We start from the raw sequence: 22,570 nt of genomic DNA, 5'->3' as shown, positions 1-22,570 counted from the left end.
GACTGTTTTAATAGGCATTTTATTGCTCTAAAAAGGTTCATTAGTGTTGAACACCAAACCTTAAGAGTGAGCCACATATTAAAAAAAAGTCACAGCTGGTTCTTGTATCAAACTACAAATATAGTGTGTATTATAAGCCTTTTTATAAGCTCTTGAAAACTCTGATCAGTATGCCTGTAGTTTTCATTATAGTGGTCTTTCTACATTCCTAATGGGATCTTATGAGATTGCTAATTCCTTTGTCATAGGCTTTTAAACAAAACATTCTTTATTCGTTTTTCTTGTTCTTCATTGCTCGTACTTTTGGCTGGGTCCATATTCATAACTAACAATGACAATTTCATCTTCATTTATGTGTGTACGTTTCGTTAAACTTTTTTCTCTTTACTTGTCACTTCATGAGATCAAGCATAACCATTCTTTTCTCTTTTTAGCGAGTAACCCAAATGCCTGTCGAGCCATTGGCCGCGGCCTACAGCCCAAGGGTGTGCGTGTGAAGGAGGTGGCTGACTTTAAGGTGTACACGAAGGGAGCAGGCAGCGGAGAACTACGTGTTCAAGTCAAAGGGCCAAGTATGCAACTGTTTTGGACTGCGACAGCGATTGTTGATTTTTTTTAATCAACTTTGCTTCATAAAGTTAGTTATCTGAATTCAATTTTGTGTTTGCAGGGGGTGGAGATGAACCTGTGAAGGTGCAAGAGCTGGGAGACGGTGTGTATGAATGTGATTACTATCCCATTTTCACTGGAAAATACATTATCACCATTACTTGGGGTGGACACGCCATTCCCCGCAGGTAAATGCACTTATAAACCTACACCTGTTTAAAGTAATGTAGACCTATTTCTGCTTCCACAAATGTAATCCTGGACCACAAAACCAGTCAAAGGGGGTATTTTTTAAATTGAGCTTTAAACATAGCAGCTTTATACATACATAGATACATACAAGATACAAAAGTTTGAAAATCTGGAAATTAAGGGTGCAAAAAAATCTAAATACAAAAAAAATGTGTTTAAAGTAGTCCAAATGAAGTTTCTAGCAATGCCTACTACTAACACAAAATTCAACCTTACTGCATGTACAGTAGGAAATTTACCAAATATCTTCATGGATCATATTTTTTAATAAAAATCAATAATTTTAATAAATTCAATAAATTCCATACAATGTATTTTTGGCTATTTCAACAAATTCATTACTACTATACCCCCAGCGACTTAAGACTGATTTTGTGGTCCAGGGTCATATTTAAATCTGTTGACCATGTTAAAAAAATTATGCAGGACATGAAAATGTTCCTTCAGAAGGATTATCAATACAGAGTAGCCTGAACATCCATCTTACTTTTGATCAAAATGTGTATATATTTGTAGCCCATTTGAGGTGGTTGTCAGTGAAGATGCAGGCCCTCAGAAGGTGAGGGCTTGGGGTCCAGGCTTGGAGACAGGCATGGTTGGCAAATCAGCTGACTTTGTGGTCGAGGCCATTGGCACTGAGGTTGGAACTCTGGGTAAGCGTTTTCTTTAGCTGACTTCTCAACTCTGGCCCTCAAAGTCCACTTTCCTGCAGAGTTTAACTCCAACTCTAATCAAACACACCTGAACAAGCTAATCAGGGCCTTCAAGCTTACTTGAAAGTACAGGCGGGTGAGTTTGATCAATGCTGAAGCTAAGTTCTGGAGAAAAGTGGACCTCGAGGGCTAAAGCTATCAACCCCTGGTTTATAGTGTGATAAGGTGCCTGGGTAATGGTTGAAACCCTTTCCATGCACAGGTTTCTCCATCGAAGGCCCATCACAGGCTAAGATAGAGTGTGATGATAAGGGAGATGGATCTTGTGATGTTTTGTACTGGCCCACTGAGCCTGGTGACTATGCGGTCCATGTCATCTGTGATGATGAAGATATCAAAGACAGCCCCTTTATGGCCCACATCCTCCCTGCAGCCAATGACATCTTTCCTGAGAAGGTGACAGTTGGCAATAATGATTGCACATTCGTTGGGAATATTAAATGACAGTAACTAATCTAATTGTTTTTATGCAGGTTAAGTGCTACGGCCCTGGGCTAGAACCAACCGGGTGCATTGTGAACAAACCTGCTGAATTTACAATTGACGCCCTTGGAGCTGGAAGAGGACATCTACAAATTTATGCTCAGGTACATTTTCATTTGAGTCCCAGATGCCCCATGCCTCACTTCACTGATATAAAAACATTTTTGTCCATTTTTTATTCTAGGACTCAGAAGGCTTCCCCATCGACATCCAGATCACAGATAATGGTGACAGCACATATTTCTGCGTCTACATACCTACCAAGCCCATCAAACACACTATCATCATTACGTGGGGAGAGGTCAACGTTCCCAACAGTCCATTCAGGGTGAGAGCTCATCGTCAACAGGCAGACTTCAGCCAGCTGATGACATTTTTATGTTGCTGTTTGTCAAGAACTTTAATAAACTGGATCTATAACAAGTTCAGCCTTTCAGTGAAAGTCCATGACTAAATTTTTCCAGTGTTAGATTTCAAGCTTTCATATTTACATGATCATAGATTCCATATTGCATCACAACTTTACAAGAATCACTGTCCTCCAAAAGCTTTAAATTTGTAGTTTTACGGTACTCTGGTCTTTCTGCATTTCTCAGGTGACCATTGGAGAAGGCAGTCACCCAGAGAATGTGAAGGTTCATGGACCAGGAGTGGAGAAGACTGGCTTGAAGGCTAATGAACCCACATACTTTACTGTGGATTGCAGTGAGGCCGGACAAGGTCAGAGCAAACATAATTGCTTCCGTAATAGGCCCTGGACCACAAAATTGCAAAACATTGACACTTATGACAGGCTTTCTGGTCCAGTGTCATATATTATGGTAAAATTTGATCAAAACTGATTCTAAATTCTTTTCTTTTTCTCCCATCTGTTTTGTTCTCAGGAGATGTCAGCATTGGGATTAAGTGTGCTCCTGGCGTGGTGGGACCTGCTGAAGCAGATATTGATTTTGACATTATTAAAAATGACAATGACACATTCACAGTGAAGTATACTCCTCCTGGAGCAGGACGCTACACCATCATGGTGCTCTTTGCTGATCAAGTGAGTCTCAATCAATAATACTAAATTCGTCTCAATGCAATTTGAGATATATAACTGCATTTTGTAATGAATTAACAGGAAATTCCAATTAGCCCCTTCCGGATTAAAGTTGATCCATCCCATGATGCCAATAAAGTGAAAGCAGAAGGTCCCGGACTCAACAAGACAGGTACGTTTGATAGTCAGTGATTAAAATTGGAAAAAAAAATTGGTAAAGATAGCTTATTTCATCTTTATGTAATGTTTTTTTGTCACAGGTGTGGAAGTAGGCAAGCCGACCCACTTCACAATCTACACTAAAGGAGCAGGCAAGGCCACACCTGAGGTTCAGTTTACCACAGCTGGGAAAGGAGAAGTCGTCAGTGACTTTGAGATCATCGATAACCACGACTATTCTTTTACTGTGCGTTACACTGCGTTACAGCAGGTGAGGATCTCCAACACTGGATTGCTGTTCATATAAATGGATATATATATAATAATTTTATTTGTATGTATAATAATGGTATTGTATGTTTCTATATTTCTCTATTGTGTTTGCTCTGTGATCTAGGGTAACATGAGCATATCTGTGTGCCATGGTGGTGATCCCATCCCCAAAAGCCCTTTCACCATTACTGTTGCTCCTCCTCTGGATCTCAACAAGGTCAAAGTTCAAGGACTCAACAACAGTAAGTCCACAGCAGTTTGTGTGCAAAGCTATTCCAGTTATGTTGATTGTATTTATTGAACATATTTTGTGTGCTTATCCGTGTAGAAGTCGATGTAGGGAAAGATGAGGAGTTTACCATTAACACACGTGGAGCGGGAGGTCAAGGGAAGGTGGATGTCAAGATTACCTCACCTTCTCGCCGGCCAATCCCATGCAAGGTTGAATCTGGAGCTTCCAATGAGGTGCACACTGTTAAGTACATTCCCCCAGAAGAAGGGCCCTACAAAGTGGACATCAGCTATGATGGAAACCCGGTGCCTGGAAGTCCTTTCACGGTGGAGGGAGTGATGCCTCCTGATCCCTCAAAGGTAGAATGCGATTCATTTGTTTAGCCGTCATTTTCTTATTCAACTAAACTTACATGATTTGTGCGAATCCTTTTGTTTGGAAAACATTTGTTACCCAAATGATCTCATTAGAAATACAGACTAGACCAGACTTTCTCAAGCTTAGGGCTACAAACATACTAAGAGCTGACTGGGATGATAAAACTCTCCATATGAAGAGAAACATGGAATGCATTTTAGGAGTAACCAGAGAAATTGGACTGCACCGTGCAATCCTTACCTCACAAATCAGAAAGACCTTCAGAGAGTTTATGAGCCACTAACTGGAATCAGAATGTTCAAACTAAACTACAACCAGATTTTGCAAAACAATATTTCTTGATCCTCAGTGCAAGGACATTTTCTGTTTGTAGACGTTTACTCTAGGAATGCTTGTTCCAAAATCAACCCATTTAATTAAATTTTTGTTTGTTGCCTGTTCTCTACAAGGCTGAATTGTTCCAGTGATTTTTTTCTCCTTGAGCCAGATGCTTTAGTTTGTATATCAGTGAAGAAGCCTAAAACAAATGCAAAAGGCCATTAAAAAGGAAATTATTACATGACAGTTGTGTTTAATTCTTCTGTGAGGGGAAGGTGAAATCGAGTGTAGTGTGCCAAACAAGGCATTTCATCCATATGTAAGGTGGCTGCCCCGTTCTCTGTCACTGGGCTGAAGTCTCACTGAGAATTAGATGGTTGGTCTGTACATTTCCGAAGCAGATACAGATCTCTGACCATAAATGGATGCAGATGATGAAGGCTGTCCGGCTTTGAAAAATGTTGGACTGTCCTCTAGTACACTTAAAGCATGTTGGACTGTTGAATTATTAAAAACTGAGTGCCCATTTCTCCTTAGATGTGCATTAATTTTTTATAGTTCAGAGTTCTGGAATCTATTATTCTGCTAACCACATGTACCACATTTATAATTGAATTATATTAAAGTATTATATATTCTAGTTCTTTTTCAGGTTGAGTGACTTTTTTTTGATTATTTCTGATTAGAATTCTGTTTTAATTTGTTATTGAAACACAATCTTGACTACAGTTTTGTCTCACTCTTACTTTAAGGTGCGAGCCTATGGCCCTGGTCTGAAAGGAGGTATTGTGGGTAAACCCGCACCGTTTGCCATCGACACCAAAGGTGCAGGTACAGGTGGTCTCGGGCTGACTGTGGAGGGTCCGTGTGAAGCCAAGATTGAATGCCAGGACAATGGAGACGGATCTTGCTCTGTATCCTATCTCCCCACTGAACCCGGAGAGTATTCCATCAACATCCTTTTTGCTGATGCTCACATCCCTGGTTCTCCCTTCAAAGCCATGGTGCAGTCTGTGTTTGACCCCAGCAAGGTCACAGCTAGCGGACCAGGGCTGGAGAGAGGAAAGGTCAACGAAGCGGGATCGTTCACGGTGGACTGCTCGAAAGCAGGCGAGGCGGAGTTGACCATCGAGATTATTTCAGATTCAGGAGCGCAGGCTGAGGTTCATGTCCAGAATAATAGCGATGGAACATATTCTATCACCTACATCCCTCCTTTCCACGGAATGTACACCATCACGATTAAATATGGAGGACATGCAGTGCCGAAGTTCCCTGCAAGGGTGCAGGTAGATCCTGCTCTCGATACAAGTGGAATCAAGGTCTACGGTCCAGGGGTGGAACCCAGAGGTAAGAATGCCCATTTAAATGCACTACCGTTGTGTTTAGCAGTGTGCTTCAAAACTTGCTATATTTTGACAGGGGTGCTACGAGAGGTCACTACACACTTTGTCGTTGACACTCGGGTTCACAGCAAGATGGGTGGAAGCCACATCAAAGTTCGGATTGTTAATCCATCGGGTGCCAGCACTGATGCGTACATCACTGACAAAGGAGACGGCACTTATAGAGTGGAGTATACAGCATATGAGGATGGTAAGATATCCAGTACATTCTGAGCTGAATTTTTATTCTGATGAATCATACACCAATTTTAAAAGCATTATTAGTTTTCGAATTAAATAAAAAATTTAAATTAAACAAAAAATACCATCAAAACCAGTCAAATAGCACAGGTACATTTGTTGCAATGGCCATCAATACATTGTATGGGCCAAAATGATTGTTTTTTCTTTTATGACAAGAATCATTAGGCTATTAAATAAAGATTGTGTTTTACGAAGGTGTTTTGTACATTTCCTACTGTAAATACAATAAAACTTAATGTTTGATTAGTAATATGCATTACTAATAACTTCATTTGGCAACCTTCAAGGTTATTTTCTCAATATTTACATTTAGATTCCAAATTTTCAGATAGTTGTATCAAATTGTCCTGCCTTAACAAACCATACAAAAATAGAAAGCTAATTTATAAAGTTTTCAGATGGTGAATAAGTCTAACACACATGTGACAGGTTTTGTGGTCTATGGTCACAAATATTGTCCATGAGACAGAAAGAAGAAATTATTAGTAGTACTAGAAAAGTGAAAGCTGGGGGTAAAAAGTGAAAATACTCAATTCATAGGCTTGTAGGCAGTAAAAACAGACTAGGCCATAATTCTCTCTTTCTCTCTGTCAGAAAAAGGTTATTCATGCACACTGGGCTGACGTACAGTAACTGAAGATTATATAGTTTGCGTAAAGTCTGTCATTTTCTTACTTCATGCTGACTGAAGCCAGTCTGTGTTTCCACCCCCAGTCTTCATTAATTTAACAGGCCATGTTGGCATTTCTTCTGAACCGAACCTCCCTTTCCTCCCTGAGAATCATGGGACACACACATACACTCAGGGCTGTCTTTTATTCTGAGCACGGCTGCTGTATTGATTGTTCTGTGTGGAGGTCAGTGTTGTGAGATGGAAATTCATTCATTGTTCATTGTGTTTTGAGCAGAGACTGCTGATGTTGTTTTCCCATGAGGCCCTGATAATATTTCATCACAACTATCGATTGAGAGAAAGAAAAAAAAGCAGCCCCTCTCTGTATGACCACACAGTCTCTTCCTATTAAAGAATGCAGTTCTCTGACAGGATAAGGCGCAGCCAGCCAATCAGATTGGAGCTTGCCAGAATGAGAAGTACTTTCAAGCATTGTATTTATAGGTGAAAGAGTGTTGTTTTTTTGTCGTTGTGCAGGTGTGCATCTGATAGAGGTGCTGTATGATGATGTACCTGTCCCCAAGAGCCCGTTTAGGGTGGCGGTAACTGAAGGTTGTGATCCCAGCCGTGTACGTGCCTACGGTCCTGGTTTGGAAGAGGGTCTGGTCAACAAACCCAACCGCTTCACTGTGGAGACCAGGTGCATATTTCTACAAAAACCTGCTTTTGAATATGAACATAATGAGTCTATAAGTCACTGTTTAATGTAATCACAGATGCTCTTTAAAAAGTTTGCGTGAAAAAAATCAAAGAAACTCAACAACCATTAAATGCCATTCACTGGGAGTGATGGAAATTGAGATATACACTGCAAAAAATTTGTAAAACAAATCTGGTTTATCAGTTTAAACTTTGCCGTTTACATATACTGTAATTGCATAACTATTTTTAGATTTCACTGTAACTTATGTTTTGTCTGTATTTTCCTCTCTTTTAGGGGTGCTGGCACGGGTGGTCTTGGATTGGCCATCGAGGGTCCATCTGAAGCTAAGATGTCTTGTAAAGATAACAAAGATGGAAGCTGTAGCGTGGAGTATATTCCTTTCACTCCTGGAGAATATGATGTCAACATTACCTTCGGAGGTCTGCCTATCCCAGGTATGATGTCATTTCCTTCTGTCTAAATCATTCCGTGAACTCAACACACTTATTATGCACTGACAGCAGTTGGGCAATATGAGAGACATTTAGAAACAAATAATCATGACAGTGTGATTAATGCTCGAAGGTTTCATACCTCAGGGACTGTTTTAGCATTTAATGAAGGAAAACTGTAACTGTGGGTTTTTAGGTAGCCCATTCAGGGTGCCTGTGAGGGAGCTGGTGGACCCCAGTAAGGTGAAGTGTTCTGGCCCTGGTTTGGGAAGTGGAGTAAGAGCCCACGTCCCTCAAACCTTCACCGTGGACTGCAGCAAAGCTGGACTCGCCCCACTAGAGGTGCTTCTGTATGGACCTACAGGTAAAAAAAGATACACCTTGATGTGTATAAATGCAATTTAGCTTTTAGAAGTGTAAATACTTAACATCTAAGTAAACTTAATACTTTTATTGAGCAGGGATGGATTAAATTGATCATGAGTGATAGAAAAGACATGTATGAAGTGCTTAAAGACAAATCATGTGGCCCTGGGGACTCAAGTAATTATTTTGGAAATTTGGCGTTGCCATCACAGGGATAAATGACATTTTAAAACATATTAAAATAGAAAGGTTACTTAAACTGTAATAATGTTTAACAATATTACAGTATTTCTGATCAAATAAATAAAGCCTTGGTGAGCAAACAAGACTTCAATTTAAAAACAAAAAAATTCACTGAACCCAAATGTCTTACCAACAGTGTACATTAAAATGCAAATCATATTTAGGTTATAAATGCATGCTATAGGACTATTGCTTTAGTTCCCATTTATCCGTAAGTTTGTAATGACAACCTTGAAAATGACAAATTGGTGCTGTAAAAAGTCCTGGATTTGCATTCAGTAAAGTCCATGAAGTCTGCAGACACATTCATCAACGGTGTTTTACAGTTGTCTAGACTAGATGACAGGCATGCAGAGAGATCAGCTGTGTTGTTATTCTAGGGATGACAGAGCCGGTGAATATCACAGACAATGGTGATGGCACACACACGGTGATCTACACTCCTGCTAAAGATGGACCTTACACTGTGTGCGTCAAATATGCAGACCAAGAAGTGCCACGCAGGTGAGCGGGCAGCTAAAAGTATTAATAAAGTCTTAATATTAATCAAGCGAACAGACTGTGAGCAAAAGCTCCATAGCTGATTTTAGAAGCGAGTATGTGTCTATCTGTTTCCCTCTTTTCAGTCCATTTAAGATCAAGGTGCTGCCCGCTCACGATGCCAGTAAAGTCCGTGCCAGCGGTCCCGGGCTGAACGCTCCCGGAGTTCCTGCCAGCCTGCCGGTGGAGTTCACCATCGATGCCCGTGATGCAGGCGAGGGTCTTCTCACCGTACAGATACTGGTGAGTGACATCGGCCTACTTTTTTGACATGTTTTAAGACAGAGGTTATCACATGTGCTTTAACGGCCACTGTCCCCCCTCCGCTTCCCCTCTGCCCTGACCTCTGACCCCTTCCCTGCTGTCGCTGTAGGGTCCGGATGGGTGCAGGCAGGAGGCCTCTGTGTTTGTGGAGGACTGGGGTAGGAGGGTGTGGGAGAACCACATTGTAAAGGGCACCATCCCCTTCCATATTCTTAGGAAAGGATGTGTAAGGCGGCCCCTCCTTTCGGCCTCCTCTTGTTGTTACAACTCACCATGTCTGGCGTCCCTCCTATTAGCCTTGGGCCCCTAAGTGCTCACGGACTGTCCCCTTGCTACTATACTCCCTACCCCAGTTCCCCTGCTCCTTTGGCTGCTTTTCTCCTTAATTGTTTCCTAGTTTTACCCCAGTTATTCCCTATTCTTTCTTTCTTTCTTTCTTTCTTTCTTTCTATCTATCTATCTATCTATCTATCTATCTATCTATCTATCTATCTATCTATCTATCTATCTATCTATCTATCTATCTATCTATCTGTCTGTCTGTCTGTCTGTCTGTCTGTCTGTCTATCTATCTATCTATCTCTTTTTATGTCCTCTTGTTTCATATACACCACATTCCTTTGACAATAGTGACTTGGGAATTGTCGTTTCTTGAGGGTGATCCCTGTTTTATTTATTTTTTTATATAATCATACTACTTTCCATTTTGAAAAGGAAGGGAGAAAACTTCACTCAAACCAAAACCAAACTGCACACATGAAAAAGCGTCCTGATCTTACACAAAAGTACCGTTTTCAAATGTAAGAGTGAACCTTTCTCCCAAGCAGCCGTACTTGATCATTTTTTAGCGGTCAAGGGGATTTGATACCCTTAATGTTGCCCTCTAGTGGTCTCTGTGGACTGACCTGTCATTTAGGCTAAAACCCTACATGTGGTTTTCCACTACATGACTAACTGTGCATAACTGTGCCTGCTACTGTATGCAATCTGTATGAGGTATAGTGCCTTGTTGAACATTGGCTACATTTGCTGAAATTCTTATACAAATAAGAAATAACACTTTATATGCAGGCTTACGTGAGCCTACGGATATATAGACACATATACACACTCATGCATAACTCATTTTATCAACTCATTCATTTTGCAGGACCCAGAAGGAAAACCAAAGAAAGCCAACATTCGAGATAACAGAGATGGAACATACACCGTGTCCTATGTCCCAGATATGACAGGACGCTACACTATTACAATCAAATATGGTGGAGATGAGATCCCATACTCACCCTACCGCATACATGCGCTGCCCAGTGGAGATGCCAGCAAATGTCTCGTGACAGGTCAGTTGTATATCTAAGTCCACCTGACTTATAGCTTCATTACAATGCAATCTCAGCAACCTATATATGATCATGAATTCTTACAGCTCTGTTTGTTTTGTTTTTAGTGTCGATCGGCGGGCACGGATTGGGTGAGCTTTTTGAATACATCGTCAGTTACCGTACTTATATTGAACTTTGCAAGCCTTTTATGTAGGAACAGTTTAGGCCATTCTTTGCCACTGACATGACTGTTAAAATGTGGCCCAGTGTACATCAGTTCACATTATAACTCTGAACGGTGTAGTAAAACAGCTTTATTGTGAATGCTGTGTCATGGACAGGCTCTGGGCTTGGACCCACTATTCAAATCGGCGAGGAGACCGTTATCACAGTGGATGCAAAGGCTGCTGGGAAGGGGAAGGTAACCTGCAAAGTGTCAACTCCAGACGGGGCGGAGCTAGACGTGGATGTGGTGGAGAACGCGGACGGAACATTTGATATCTATTATACTGCTCCAGAGCCTGGGAAATATGTCATAACTATTCGATTTGGAGGAGAGCACATTCCCAACAGCCCCTTCCATGTGGTGGTGAGCACCTTCTGTTGATATCCATTATGAGTAGTGATTTTTGCGTATCAGCAGATTAAATATTTTTTATATATTTGTGAATGTACACTAACAATGAAAAGTTTGGGGTCGCTAAGTTTAAAAAAAAAAAAAAAAAAGAAACCTCTTATGCTCACCAAGTTTGCACTTATTTAAATAAAAATACAGTAAAAACAGTATTATTACCATTTAATATGTTTATTGTTACTTTTTTATCTGAGGCATCATTGCTGGCTTCATTGCTTTTTTTATGCAAATGATCTTAAATAGTTTCAACACATTGACTACCTGTGCATGGTGTGTTTTTTCCTTTTTCTTTTTTTTTTTACAAAATAATCATTCTCCCAAATAAAAACATTTTTGTACCTCATTCATTGAGATTATGTTTGACTTAGCGATTCAATTCTAGTCCACTATGTCGAATTGAATTAGCTGCATGTAAATGTGTGCCGTGTGAAGCCCTAAACATGTGACCACCTCCTTCTCCAGGCATCTGATACCATCCCTATAATCGAGGAACCATGTGATAAGCTACAGTTACAGCAGCCCTACGCCCCCTACCACGGCTACACCCCTCACTGGGTACACACGGCCCCCTAGTCATCAGATAACATCCTAAACGCTCTCTGCCCCTCAGTCTTTATCATTATACCTTTTCATTTCATCCATCTTTGCTTAATTTCCCATGAGCTTCACTGCTGATGTCTTAAAGTCTTAAAGTTATTAAACAGCTAATTGGCTCAGTTAATGAATAGGTTGCTGATCTCCTATTGCAGATAGGTTTTGTGCACAAGGTTTTTTTGTAGCTGCTGCTTTTATGAATTCATTCATTCATCCGCTGCCGCCCAACCAGCCTGCGCTCTCATCTGTTTTTCGGTTTCCAGCCATTAACCCTTTGCATGCACTTTGATCTTTTTGCTTTACTTAGTAAGCAGTGCAGTGAAGCTAATTTTTTTTCTCTCTTTTAGGCCACAGAGGAACCAGTCACTGCAGTGGATGCAATGGAGCCAGTGCTTCGCCCGTTCAATCTGGTCATTCCCTTTACTGTGCAAAAGGGGGAGATCACAGGTTATTAAAAATCATAAAAATAATAATAATAATTATCAGAGGTGCAAGGAAGCATGCATCTTTTCACAAAGGCCTGTGGAATTCAGTATTTTCAAAGATGCAATTTTTTATATATATTTTTTAGGTGAGGTACGTATGCCCTCAGGTAAAACCGCCCGTCCCCATATCACTGATAACAAGGACGGGACTGTGACGGTCAAATATGCCCCCACCGAGAAGGGCCTGCATGAGATGGACATCAAGTATGATGGGAATCACATACCAGGTATCAAAACAATCAGATGTTTGCTGCTTTAAAATCTCTAAATGTAATAATTATGCTATAATTAATTAATTTCTTTGTTCAAGCCACACTCTTTTAATATCTCCTACAGGAAGTCCACTGCAGTTCTATGTGGATGCCATTAACAGCGGGCACGTGAATGCGTACGGCCCTGGTCTGAGTCACGGCATGGTCAACAAACCCGCCACCTTCACAATCGTCACTAAAGATGCTGGAGAAGGTAATACACACACCCCAAGCCTGGCGGCTTCCCAGTCGCATTGCATTAGTCTCACATTGCCAGACTTCCCACGTTGCTCTCTCATCTTCTCTCAGGTGGTCTGTCTTTGGCAGTGGAAGGCCCTTCTAAAGCAGAGATCAGCTGTAAGGATAATAAAGATGGCACCTGCACTGTGTCCTACCTGCCAACGGCCCCAGGAGACTATAATATAATTGTCAAGTTTGATGACAAGCACATAGCTGGAAGCCCCTTTACAGCCAAGATCACTGGTATGGGCTTTTATGTGCCCAAATATGGGTATGAGAGAGAGAGAGAGAGAGAGAGAGAGGATGAACAAGAGAGGGCAAAGTTATGTCTCTCCATAACGTCTGTGAAGCACTAAATTAGCTGTTGTGTGTGTTTATGTGTGTGCGCGCGTGTCTTCACACCTGGAGAATTTAACCACATGTGAAGTGCTTCTAAAAGTAGGAGCCACTTCCTGAGTTTTTAGAAACAGGAAGCAGCTGTTTCCCCCCTCCTTCAGTCTCACTCTCACTTTGCTCCTCACAGCACTGCTCTCCACAACGGAACTGGGGTTGCACCCGCATAGTAAATGTTTATTTTTAATAACTGGATTATATGTGATTTATTTTATTTTTATTAACTGGATCATATGATATGCATTATATATATATGTGTGCGTGTGTGTGTGCTGGTGTTAAAAAGGTTTTGGATCAATAAGAATAAGAGTTATGCTCATCAAGGCTGTATTTAATTGTTAAAAATACATAAAAATAGTAATATTGTGAAATATTATTAAAATTTCTAACATTGGTTTCCTAGTTTAATATACTTATAAATACAATTTATTTCTGTGACACAACGCTGAATTTTCATCAGTCACTATTCCATTCTTCAGTGTCCCATGATCCTTCAGAAATCATTCTAGTATGCTGATTCATTATCATTGTTGAAACGGTTGTGCTGCTTTTAATTTTTTTTTGGAACCTGTGATACTTTTTTCTTTGATTCTTTGATGGATAAAACATTTAAAAGAACAGCATTTATAGAAATAATAGAAATAGTAGAAAATCTTTTCTAACGGTATAAGTCATTGCTATCACTTTATATCAATTTAATACATTCTTCATGAATGAAAATATTCTTTTGAATAGAAGTGTAAATTATATAATACAAAATTTCTATTTTAAGTAAACACTGTTCTTTTTCTCTGCATAAATCAGCATGTTAGAATGATTTCTGTAGAATCATGTCACACTGAAAATTGGAGTGACGATGCTGTAAATTCAGCTTAACATATATTTTTATGTTGTGGTATTTTTAATTATTTTCTGTCTCATTCTCGATGAAGGTGATGACTCCATGAGGACGTCTCAGCTGAACGTTGGCACGGCCACAGACGTGTCACTGAAGATCACAGAGACAGACCTGAGCTCCCTGACGGCGAGCATCAGAGCCCCATCTGGCAACGAGGAGCCCTGCCTGCTGAAAAGACTGCCAAACCGTCACATCGGTAAGTCACACGTCAAGCCTGCCAGCAAATAAATGCATCACTGAGCTGATGAAGCAGAATATAAATAATCCAGAACATATTATTTGTGAACAGATTCAGTTACTAAGAGATTTTAAAGACCTTGAATTTTCATCAGATGACGTTCAGGTAGGACTGCAAACAAGACGAGTACCAGAGGGTTTTTAGACTGCAAATGCAATGATAACAGTTTAGAAACTAGATAAACCTATGAGATTTTTCACAACAAAATGTCAGCAGTCAAACTGTGAAACTTTCTGATGAGGTGATGCCTGTAGTGTTTGCCTCAAAAAGCCCGATTTGAGCGCCTTCCTGCGATTTCAAAGAGAATCAACTATCAGCTCAAAAAAGGCTTTTGATGTAAAGCCAAACCCTGAGGCCTATTTTTTTTTTGTTGGATTTGACGGTGCTACCACAAAATACTTTATAAACCTGAACAAAGAACTCTTTCCCATTGCTTTTTTGCCTTCAGGTATATCCTTCACTCCTAAAGAGGTGGGTGAGCATGTGGTCAGCGTGAAGAAGAATGGAAAACATGTGACCAACAGCCCGTTCAAGATCATGGTGGGCCAGTCTGAGATCGGAGACGCCAGTAAAGTGAAGGTGTTTGGGAAAGGACTGATTGAAGGACACACCTTTGAAGTAGCCGAGTTCATTGTGGACACCAGAAGTGCAGGTAAATGACTTTCTAGGATGTTTGTGGCTTACATAATTACACAACGGAAAATGCGTTATTTTTCGTGTTTAGTGTTATCTCACTGCATGTGTAATATTTATGTCATGCGCACCGAATGCATAAACTAGCATGTTTGTACAAACTGGGATTTATAAAGGATGGATTCAATAAACAGTCATGATTTAGCTCTATTTAATCATAAATCCCTTCTGGTCAATGTGCTATAGGTTATGGAGGTCTTGGTCTGTCCATCGAGGGCCCCAGCAAAGTTGACATTAACTGTTCGGACGTGGAAGATGGAACTTGCAAAGTGACCTACTGCCCAACCGAACCCGGAACTTACATCATCAACATCAAATTTGCGGACCAACACGTTCCAGGTACAGCGTAACCCTCAAACTGAAGTATAAACGCGCTGTCCTCCTGCCGTGGGTGACTCCTTTAAACACTTTATGTTGTCCCACAGGAAGTCCATTTACAGTGAAGGTTCTGGGCGAGGGAAGAATGAAGGAGAGCATCACCAGAAAGCGGCAGGCGCCTTCTATCGCCACGGTGGGCAGCACTTGTGACCTCAACCTTAAGATTCCAGGTGAGCAAAGGATGAGTGAGATGTCAGGCCTTATATTTACTTAAAGGTCCCCTGAAGTGCCTTGAAACACACTAATTTCAACTGAAACGTGAAGACAGGGCGGGACATATTGTGTAGCCCCACTCGCCTTTTTAAAATAGCCAATAGCGTTTTGTTTATATCTGCTCTAGCTCAGTAAAGCTGCATTTCACAGCCAGAGTCTAATAGATTTAAAGTTTGTGTGAACCAGGAACTGATTTTACTTCTGTATTGTGATGTACTTCTGAGAGAAACAGAACATTGAATGAGGAAAACAGAGGGCGTGGCTTGTTTTTATGTCATCAGAGAAAGCTTGTAACTTTAAAAGGGAGGAGCATTTACAGATTTGAATAAAGGTTACGATTTGCGCATTGACTCGCACAGATGAATTGCTTACCACAAAAATAGCAATGTGTGCTAACAGTCCATTTTGATTTAACGCAGACATATTCATACGTCTGAAACAGTATGAATATGTGCAGCATAAATGAAGATGTACTACATTTACCATGTTGTCGCTGTCAGATGTCCTACCGGCATCAGTTTCGTCACTTCACTGGTATTCACTACTCTCCCTGGACTCTTGGGATAGTTTTTATGCACAGTTCAAGAAGGGTACTTTTCACCTACTATTGACACACTACTTATCTCATACTATTTTTCGCCTGCTACTACTATAGGCATATTCAGACTTAGAGCTTGTCTCTTTTTCCACCTGTTTCCCACTGTCACATGAGTCACTTCCTGTCTACTGAATCAGAGTGGTTCTGTATGAAACCGTATCCACCTTTTTCCTCAACGTGGAACTAAGGCTTCTGGTCAATTAGACGCTATAGGTAAATAACAAAAAAAGAAAAAGGTGGATAGAATTTAGGTTGTTTAGATTTAAAGAGAAAGAATACAGAATTTGTTTCCATTCTGCTCGGAAACATGCATTTCCTGTTTCTCCTTTTTCATCACTTCCTTTCTCCTTCCTTCTTCAATTCCCTTCTTCCTCTGTCTTTTGGGTTCCACGTCTGTAGGGAACTGGTTTCAGATGGTGTCGGCCCAAGAGCGGCTCACCCGAACCTTCACCCGCAGCAGTCACACCTACACCCGAACCGAACGCACCGAGATCAGCAAGACCCGCGCTGGCGAGACCAAACGGGAGGTGCGGGTGGAAGAGAGCACCCAGGTGGGGGGTGACCCTTTTAGGGACGTTTTCGGTGGATTCCTGGGCAGGGAGAGCCGGGGACCCTTCAGCAGCACCCAGGGCCGACAATCAGAGGGTGTGTGTGTGTGTGTGTTTGTGTGATCACTGGTTAAAGGGTTAGTTAACCTGGAAATGAAAATGAGCCTATTTTACTTCCCCTCAAGGCTTCCTAGGTGTATATGACTTTCTTCTTTCAGACAAATTGAATTGGATTAATATTTAAAAGAGTCCTTTCTCTTCCAAGTTGACAGTAGGTGGGTTTTTTTAACAGTCCAACAGAAGTCATATAAAACACATCCATGCCTGACATGACCTTGGGGAGCGAATAAAAGCCTCCTGTAACAAATCAACTCATTTTTGTTAGAAAACTAGCCATGTTTTAAACATTATAAACACTTTTCTCTCACTTCAGCTAAAGTGAAGCACATTTTATTTTTGATGGATGCACTTTATTTGACTACTTGACTGTTGAAAAAAAAAAAATCTGTCCACTGCCATTCTAAAGCTTGTTTTGAAATGAATTACTTATACCGGAATAATTTTTTTTGGGCAGCTATCCCTTTAAGTTTTGTAGAGAGTTTCTTTTTGTGTTGTGTGTGATGATGTCATGGTGTGTGCGTGTGTGTTTATGGGGTTTTCGGCGGGAATGAGCGCACACTTTCCACTGCGGACATTTATGACAGGAGAGCTGAGCTGGAAAATCTGAGCAGCCTTCAAGTCTGCAGGCAGCCCAGCCAAAGCATCCTCGTTTATAGAAGAAATGGCTGAAATTTTATGTGAAACGTCTCATTCGTGTGCCCTTCTCTATCCCCTTCCCTCTCTCTCAGGTGAATCAGGTACGCAGGAAATGACGGCACAGGTGACGAGTCCCAGCGGCACCACAGAGGACGCTGAGATCATAGAGGGAGAGGACAGCACCTATAGTGTGCGTTTTGTGCCTCAGGAGATGGGCCCCCACACTGTCAATGTCAAATACAGGGGACAGCATGTCCCCGGAAGCCCTTTCCAGTTTACTGTGGGGCCCCTGGGAGAGGGAGGGGCCCATAAGGTTCGGGCTGGTGGTACTGGATTGGACAGAGGAGTGGCTGGAGTTCCAGGTAAGAGACGAGAAGTTAATTATAAATAATTATTTTTGTTCATTGAAATAAAATAAAATAGAAGTAGTTCATGGAAAGAATAATATAAAAGAATGGTATTAGTGTTATTGACAGTATATTGACAGTTTTATGTGTAATTTTTATTTTCTTAGTTTTTAAGCATTTTTGTTTCCGGTATTTTAATACTAAATTTTTGAAATATAAATACGTTTATATTTCAGATTATTTCAGTTAAATATTATTTAGAAAATGAAAATAATTTAATTTATTCACCAAAAAACGTTATAACCATTCTTGGCAGCTAACTGTAAGAAAAACAAGATGAAATACTGAACTTAAACCACTAGAAAAATGAAAATATAAAAACTAATTTAAGAAAGGCAACTGTGTAAATACTGTAATAGTATATACAGTATAAAAAAAATTTAAATAAGACTGACAGGAAGTCAAGTACTTTATTTATACTGGGATATTATTGCAAACATAAAAAACATTATTTATGTGTGATTTGTAGCTGAGTTCAGTATATGGACCCGTGAGGCCGGTGCTGGCGGTTTGTCCATAGCTGTTGAGGGACCCAGCAAAGCAGAAATTTCCTTCGAGGACAGGAAGGATGGTTCCTGCGGGGTGGCCTACGTAGTGCAGGAACCTGGTAAGTGCTAATGCTTCTTTGTTTTGGCTTACATTAATAGCGAAACATTCCATTTAAATGTTATGAATAATTACTGATTTATTTGATTCCAGGTGACTATGAGGTGTCGATCAAATTCAACGACGAGCATATCCCAGACAGCCCTTTCATCGTTCCTATTGCATCAGTGTCAGATGACGCCCGCCTGCTCACCGTCACCAGCCTGCAGGTGAGTGATTCCAGATCAAACACACACACACACACGTTACGGGGGTGATTCAGGGACTCTCCAGAGCGGATGGCAGCTCCTTTATCAACGCGCTCTCTGTGAGAGCACTTGATGGAGAGCACAGGACAGCTTATCATGAGACGAGACAAGTGTACTCGCAGTTCCCCTCACCAAGAGCGAACAAGGAGTGTCTCGAGAAAGACAAATGAGCACGAAGAAGTAGCAGAGCATTTTTTACGTTGGCCGTTGCGAATACGCTTGGTTTTAAACTTCTGAAGGTTAGACGATATTCGGTCTGCGCGTCTGTGCAGGAGATGGGTCTGAAGGTGAATCAGGAGGCCTCGTTTGCCGTGCAGCTGAACGGAGCGAGAGGGGCAATCGACGCTAAGGTTCACACACCGTCTGGAGCAGTGGAGGAGTGTTACATCACTGAGCTAGACAATGGTGAGCACATGACCACAGACCTGAGAATATAACAAGTCTGGGGAATTATTTATCTCTAATTAATTGTATGATTTCTATGTCAAACTATTCGTATATAGTCTTAAACATGTCTTAAATATGTCCTGAAATCATGTTCACCATATATATATATATATATATATGTGTGTGTGTGTGTGTGTGTGTGTGTGTGTGTGTGGGTGTGTATTTTATTTCTTTATATAATTTTTTTATAGATTATTTTTATATACAGTATACATTTTTGGTACCATATACTTTATCTTATGTATTTCTTATTATTTAAATAAATAAAAATATAAAGACACTGTAAAGATATTAGATAGAAGCTGCATTTGAACTTATTCAAGACTCTGGGCCTCTTTTTGTGCAGATAAACATGCCATACGGTTTATTCCACGGGAGAACGGCGTCCACTCCATCGATGTCCGTTTTAACGGGAGTCACATCCCAGGCAGTCCTTTCAAAATCCGTGTAGGAGAACCCGGCCAGGCCGGAGATCCAGGAATGGTGACGGCTTTCGGGCCCGGACTAGAGGGGGGAACTACAGGTACATCAACGAACAGCCAATCTCTAGCATTTAGACACAGTAACACACAGAAACTCACGGGCTTCATCTCGTCCGTCACAGGCGTCCCGTCAGATTTCATTGTAAACACGTGTAACGCCGGCTCAGGAGCTCTGTCGGTCACCATCGACGGGCCGTCCAAGGTGAAGATGGATTGTCAGGAGTGTCCAGAAGGATACAAGGTCACCTACACACCCATGGCTCCCGGCAGCTACCTCATCTCCATTAAATATGGAGGACCGCAGCATATCGTGGGCAGCCCCTTCAAAGCCAAAGTCTCCGGTGAGACGTCGCACACTACAGTACATTGCACTAGGCTTTTCTGCTCCTTACATATGCTTGGACAGACACGGAGATGCTTTACATACAGCTAGCCAAAGGGTATGCTTTATCTGTAGTCCCTGTTATGTTATTGTTATTTTTATTACTGTGACACATTAAAAAAACATTACTGTAGATTCAACACAGTTAGCCAAAGGGCATTTTTAATCTGTATTCCTATAAAACAAAACAAAACAAAACATAAAATCACAATGTTATTAAAATCTAAATATAATATATAAAACAATTGTTGATAAAATGGTTATAAACATTAAAAAACTGCATTGTTGTTCCATAAATATTACATACTATATACAGCACATTTTATTCTACACCTGAAATGTTATTCATATAAAAACAATACAAAATATAAAAAAGGTATGATCATGAAAATATTTTATATAAACATTTTTAAATGCTAATGTGCTGTTTATTCATCCTTACATTTGTATTGTATTCTGTTATATTATTGCACTCTAAAAACAATATAAAAATATTTTATTTAATAGTTAATTAATAGATATTTAATAGTTTATTGATGTCCTTATGTCTGTATTATATATTTTTCATTATTAATTTAACAACAAGATTGCACATTAAAAAAAACATTACTGTAAATGCCGCATAGCTGGCCAAAAAGTATTTAATCTCTAGTCCAATCAAAATATTATTAGCGTAAAAATATAATTTAAAATATGAAATACAAAGTGGTTGTTAAAACCAAAAAGAAAAAAGCAAAGCTGTACAAATACAATAAATTTGTAAAAAACTATTATTAAAACTGAAAAGGTTTCTTGCACTCATCTTCTGAGATTATAAGATCAACATAACACAAGCATACTATTGAGACTAATGGTTGGAGGGGAACATGACTTTCCTAAAGCAGGAGATTGTTAAGAGGAAGTCCTGTGTTCCAGGTGCACGTCTGTCTGGAGGACACTCTCTACACGAAACCTCATCGGTTCTGGTGGAGACGGTGATGAAATCGTCCTCCGTGGCCGGATCGTTCTCTACTCTGCCAAAGTTCTCGTCCGACGCCAGTAAGGTGATCTCCAGGGGGGCCGGACTCTCCAAAGCCTTCATCGGCCAGAAGAACACCTTCACAGTGGACTGCAGTAAAGCAGGTACGGCCTTCTGAACGACACGCCAGAGCCGTAATGCTCTCATGCGGATGAATAAACGGCTTTTGTTTTGTCTTTTCAGGCACAAACATGTTAATGGTAGGAGTGCATGGGCCAAAGACTCCCTGCGAGGAAGTGTACGTCAAACACATGGGCAACAGAATGTACAATGTCACATACACGGTGAAGGAGAAAGGCGACTACATCCTGATAGTCAAATGGGGCGAAGAAATGGTGCCTGGAAGCCCCTTCCACGTCACCGTGCCTTAAAGACCGTCTTCAGTCCCTCTCCTTTATGCAAAGACTCTACTGATCATCCTGGGAAAGAGACGGGCTCACCAATAATGCCTTTTTGTCACATATTAATCAAGAAAACGTCTTCTATATCTGCCTACGCTTTATCCAAAGTCCATTATGTGCTCATTTCACACTCGGTTATGTACGGTGATATTTTTGTATTCTGTTATTTTAGATGTTGTGAGACTAGAAGAATGTTTGAATGATGAAATGCTAATTTGAATCACATCCATCTTGTTACCAGTGAAGTTACTGTCCGGACCATTTACATAAAAAAATTATTTAACAGCTGATTTATTTCATCTTTTTTTTTTTTTTTTTTTTTTTTAAACCTAATGCTAAAACTGGTCTTATTTTTTCTGATGGAATAACGCCTGATGTTTCAGTCCTAGTGGACCAGGTTGAGACTCACACTGGGTCTAAACCGGTCCCGGGTGGCCCAGCACCCCTGCAGACTGGGTTGTGTGATTGGTTAGATTTGTTTTTTTTGTACCAAGCGGTGTAGCAAAAACCGTTCAGCATGTGAATGTTTGAAATCCCACAGTTTTTACAGTGACTATGTTAAAGAGCAACATTTTATAGTGATTTTATATGTATGAATTTAAAATAGAAATGTATGGAGAAACACTAATTGTTTGATATTTTAATCTACTGTTTGGTAAAACTGTGCTGGCATATTAAAGTTTTAATTGCTAACATGCTGTTTATTGATACCCATATTGTATTATAAAAATATTTCAAATTCTATATATATATATATATATATATATATATATATATATATATATATATATATATATATATATATATATATTTTTTTTTTTTAATGATTTATTTATTCAACATGGACCATGCACATTACACATGACTGTAAATGCACATCAAAGGCCATATCTGTGATCCATGCATAGAATAGTACAAAATGTAAAATAAAAATATCTTAATATATTGATATTATAAACATGAGGAAATGCGAATAAAAATAAATAAATAAATTATATATATATATATATATATATATATATATATATATATATATATATATATATATA

At 40.0% G+C, this 22,570-nt stretch overlaps 1 protein-coding gene across 10 annotated transcripts in view; it reads left to right on the top strand.

Moving 5' to 3' along the window:
* The window catches only part of flncb (filamin C, gamma b (actin binding protein 280)), a 44,906-nt gene extending 22,996 nt beyond the window's left edge, over positions 1-21,910 (top strand). For 2 of the 10 annotated variants that reach the window (XM_043237984.1, XM_043237981.1), the window contains 41 exons: positions 435-572; positions 671-797; positions 1,378-1,514; positions 1,777-1,970; positions 2,048-2,161; positions 2,242-2,385; positions 2,654-2,777; positions 2,942-3,102; positions 3,181-3,271; positions 3,360-3,529; positions 3,656-3,773; positions 3,860-4,122; positions 5,212-5,809; positions 5,882-6,055; positions 7,259-7,421; positions 7,719-7,879; positions 8,073-8,240; positions 8,866-8,989; positions 9,112-9,268; positions 9,399-9,515; positions 10,440-10,629; positions 10,737-10,760; positions 10,953-11,200; positions 11,708-11,800; positions 12,187-12,286; positions 12,411-12,551; positions 12,661-12,789; positions 12,885-13,058; positions 14,141-14,302; positions 14,793-14,996; positions 15,224-15,376; positions 15,463-15,585; positions 16,626-16,871; positions 17,623-17,892; positions 18,407-18,544; positions 18,637-18,752; positions 19,064-19,196; positions 19,585-19,761; positions 19,843-20,061; positions 21,018-21,224; positions 21,304-21,910. In XM_043237984.1, the coding sequence (XP_043093919.1) occupies positions 435-572; positions 671-797; positions 1,378-1,514; positions 1,777-1,970; positions 2,048-2,161; positions 2,242-2,385; positions 2,654-2,777; positions 2,942-3,102; positions 3,181-3,271; positions 3,360-3,529; positions 3,656-3,773; positions 3,860-4,122; positions 5,212-5,809; positions 5,882-6,055; positions 7,259-7,421; positions 7,719-7,879; positions 8,073-8,240; positions 8,866-8,989; positions 9,112-9,268; positions 9,399-9,515; positions 10,440-10,629; positions 10,737-10,760; positions 10,953-11,200; positions 11,708-11,800; positions 12,187-12,286; positions 12,411-12,551; positions 12,661-12,789; positions 12,885-13,058; positions 14,141-14,302; positions 14,793-14,996; positions 15,224-15,376; positions 15,463-15,585; positions 16,626-16,871; positions 17,623-17,892; positions 18,407-18,544; positions 18,637-18,752; positions 19,064-19,196; positions 19,585-19,761; positions 19,843-20,061; positions 21,018-21,224; positions 21,304-21,491 (6,878 nt within the window). In that variant the 3' untranslated portion in view covers positions 21,492-21,910. The remainder of the gene's footprint in view (positions 1-434; positions 573-670; positions 798-1,377; positions 1,515-1,776; positions 1,971-2,047; positions 2,162-2,241; positions 2,386-2,653; positions 2,778-2,941; positions 3,103-3,180; positions 3,272-3,359; positions 3,530-3,655; positions 3,774-3,859; positions 4,123-5,211; positions 5,810-5,881; positions 6,056-7,258; positions 7,422-7,718; positions 7,880-8,072; positions 8,241-8,865; positions 8,990-9,111; positions 9,269-9,398; positions 9,516-10,439; positions 10,630-10,736; positions 10,761-10,952; positions 11,201-11,707; positions 11,801-12,186; positions 12,287-12,410; positions 12,552-12,660; positions 12,790-12,884; positions 13,059-14,140; positions 14,303-14,792; positions 14,997-15,223; positions 15,377-15,462; positions 15,586-16,625; positions 16,872-17,622; positions 17,893-18,406; positions 18,545-18,636; positions 18,753-19,063; positions 19,197-19,584; positions 19,762-19,842; positions 20,062-21,017; positions 21,225-21,303) is intronic. The other 8 variants (XM_043237986.1, XM_043237983.1, XM_043237985.1 and 5 more) reach the window with 6 other exon arrangements.
* The last annotated feature ends 660 nt before the right edge of the window (positions 21,911-22,570 follow it).

The sequence above is a fragment of the Puntigrus tetrazona genome, chromosome 4, assembly GCF_018831695.1.
Source record: "Puntigrus tetrazona isolate hp1 chromosome 4, ASM1883169v1, whole genome shotgun sequence".
Classification (NCBI taxonomy): Eukaryota; Metazoa; Chordata; class Actinopteri; order Cypriniformes; family Cyprinidae; genus Puntigrus; species Puntigrus tetrazona.
The sequence above is the reverse complement of the archived record's forward strand: the minus strand, read 5'-3'. Positions and strand labels throughout refer to the sequence as shown.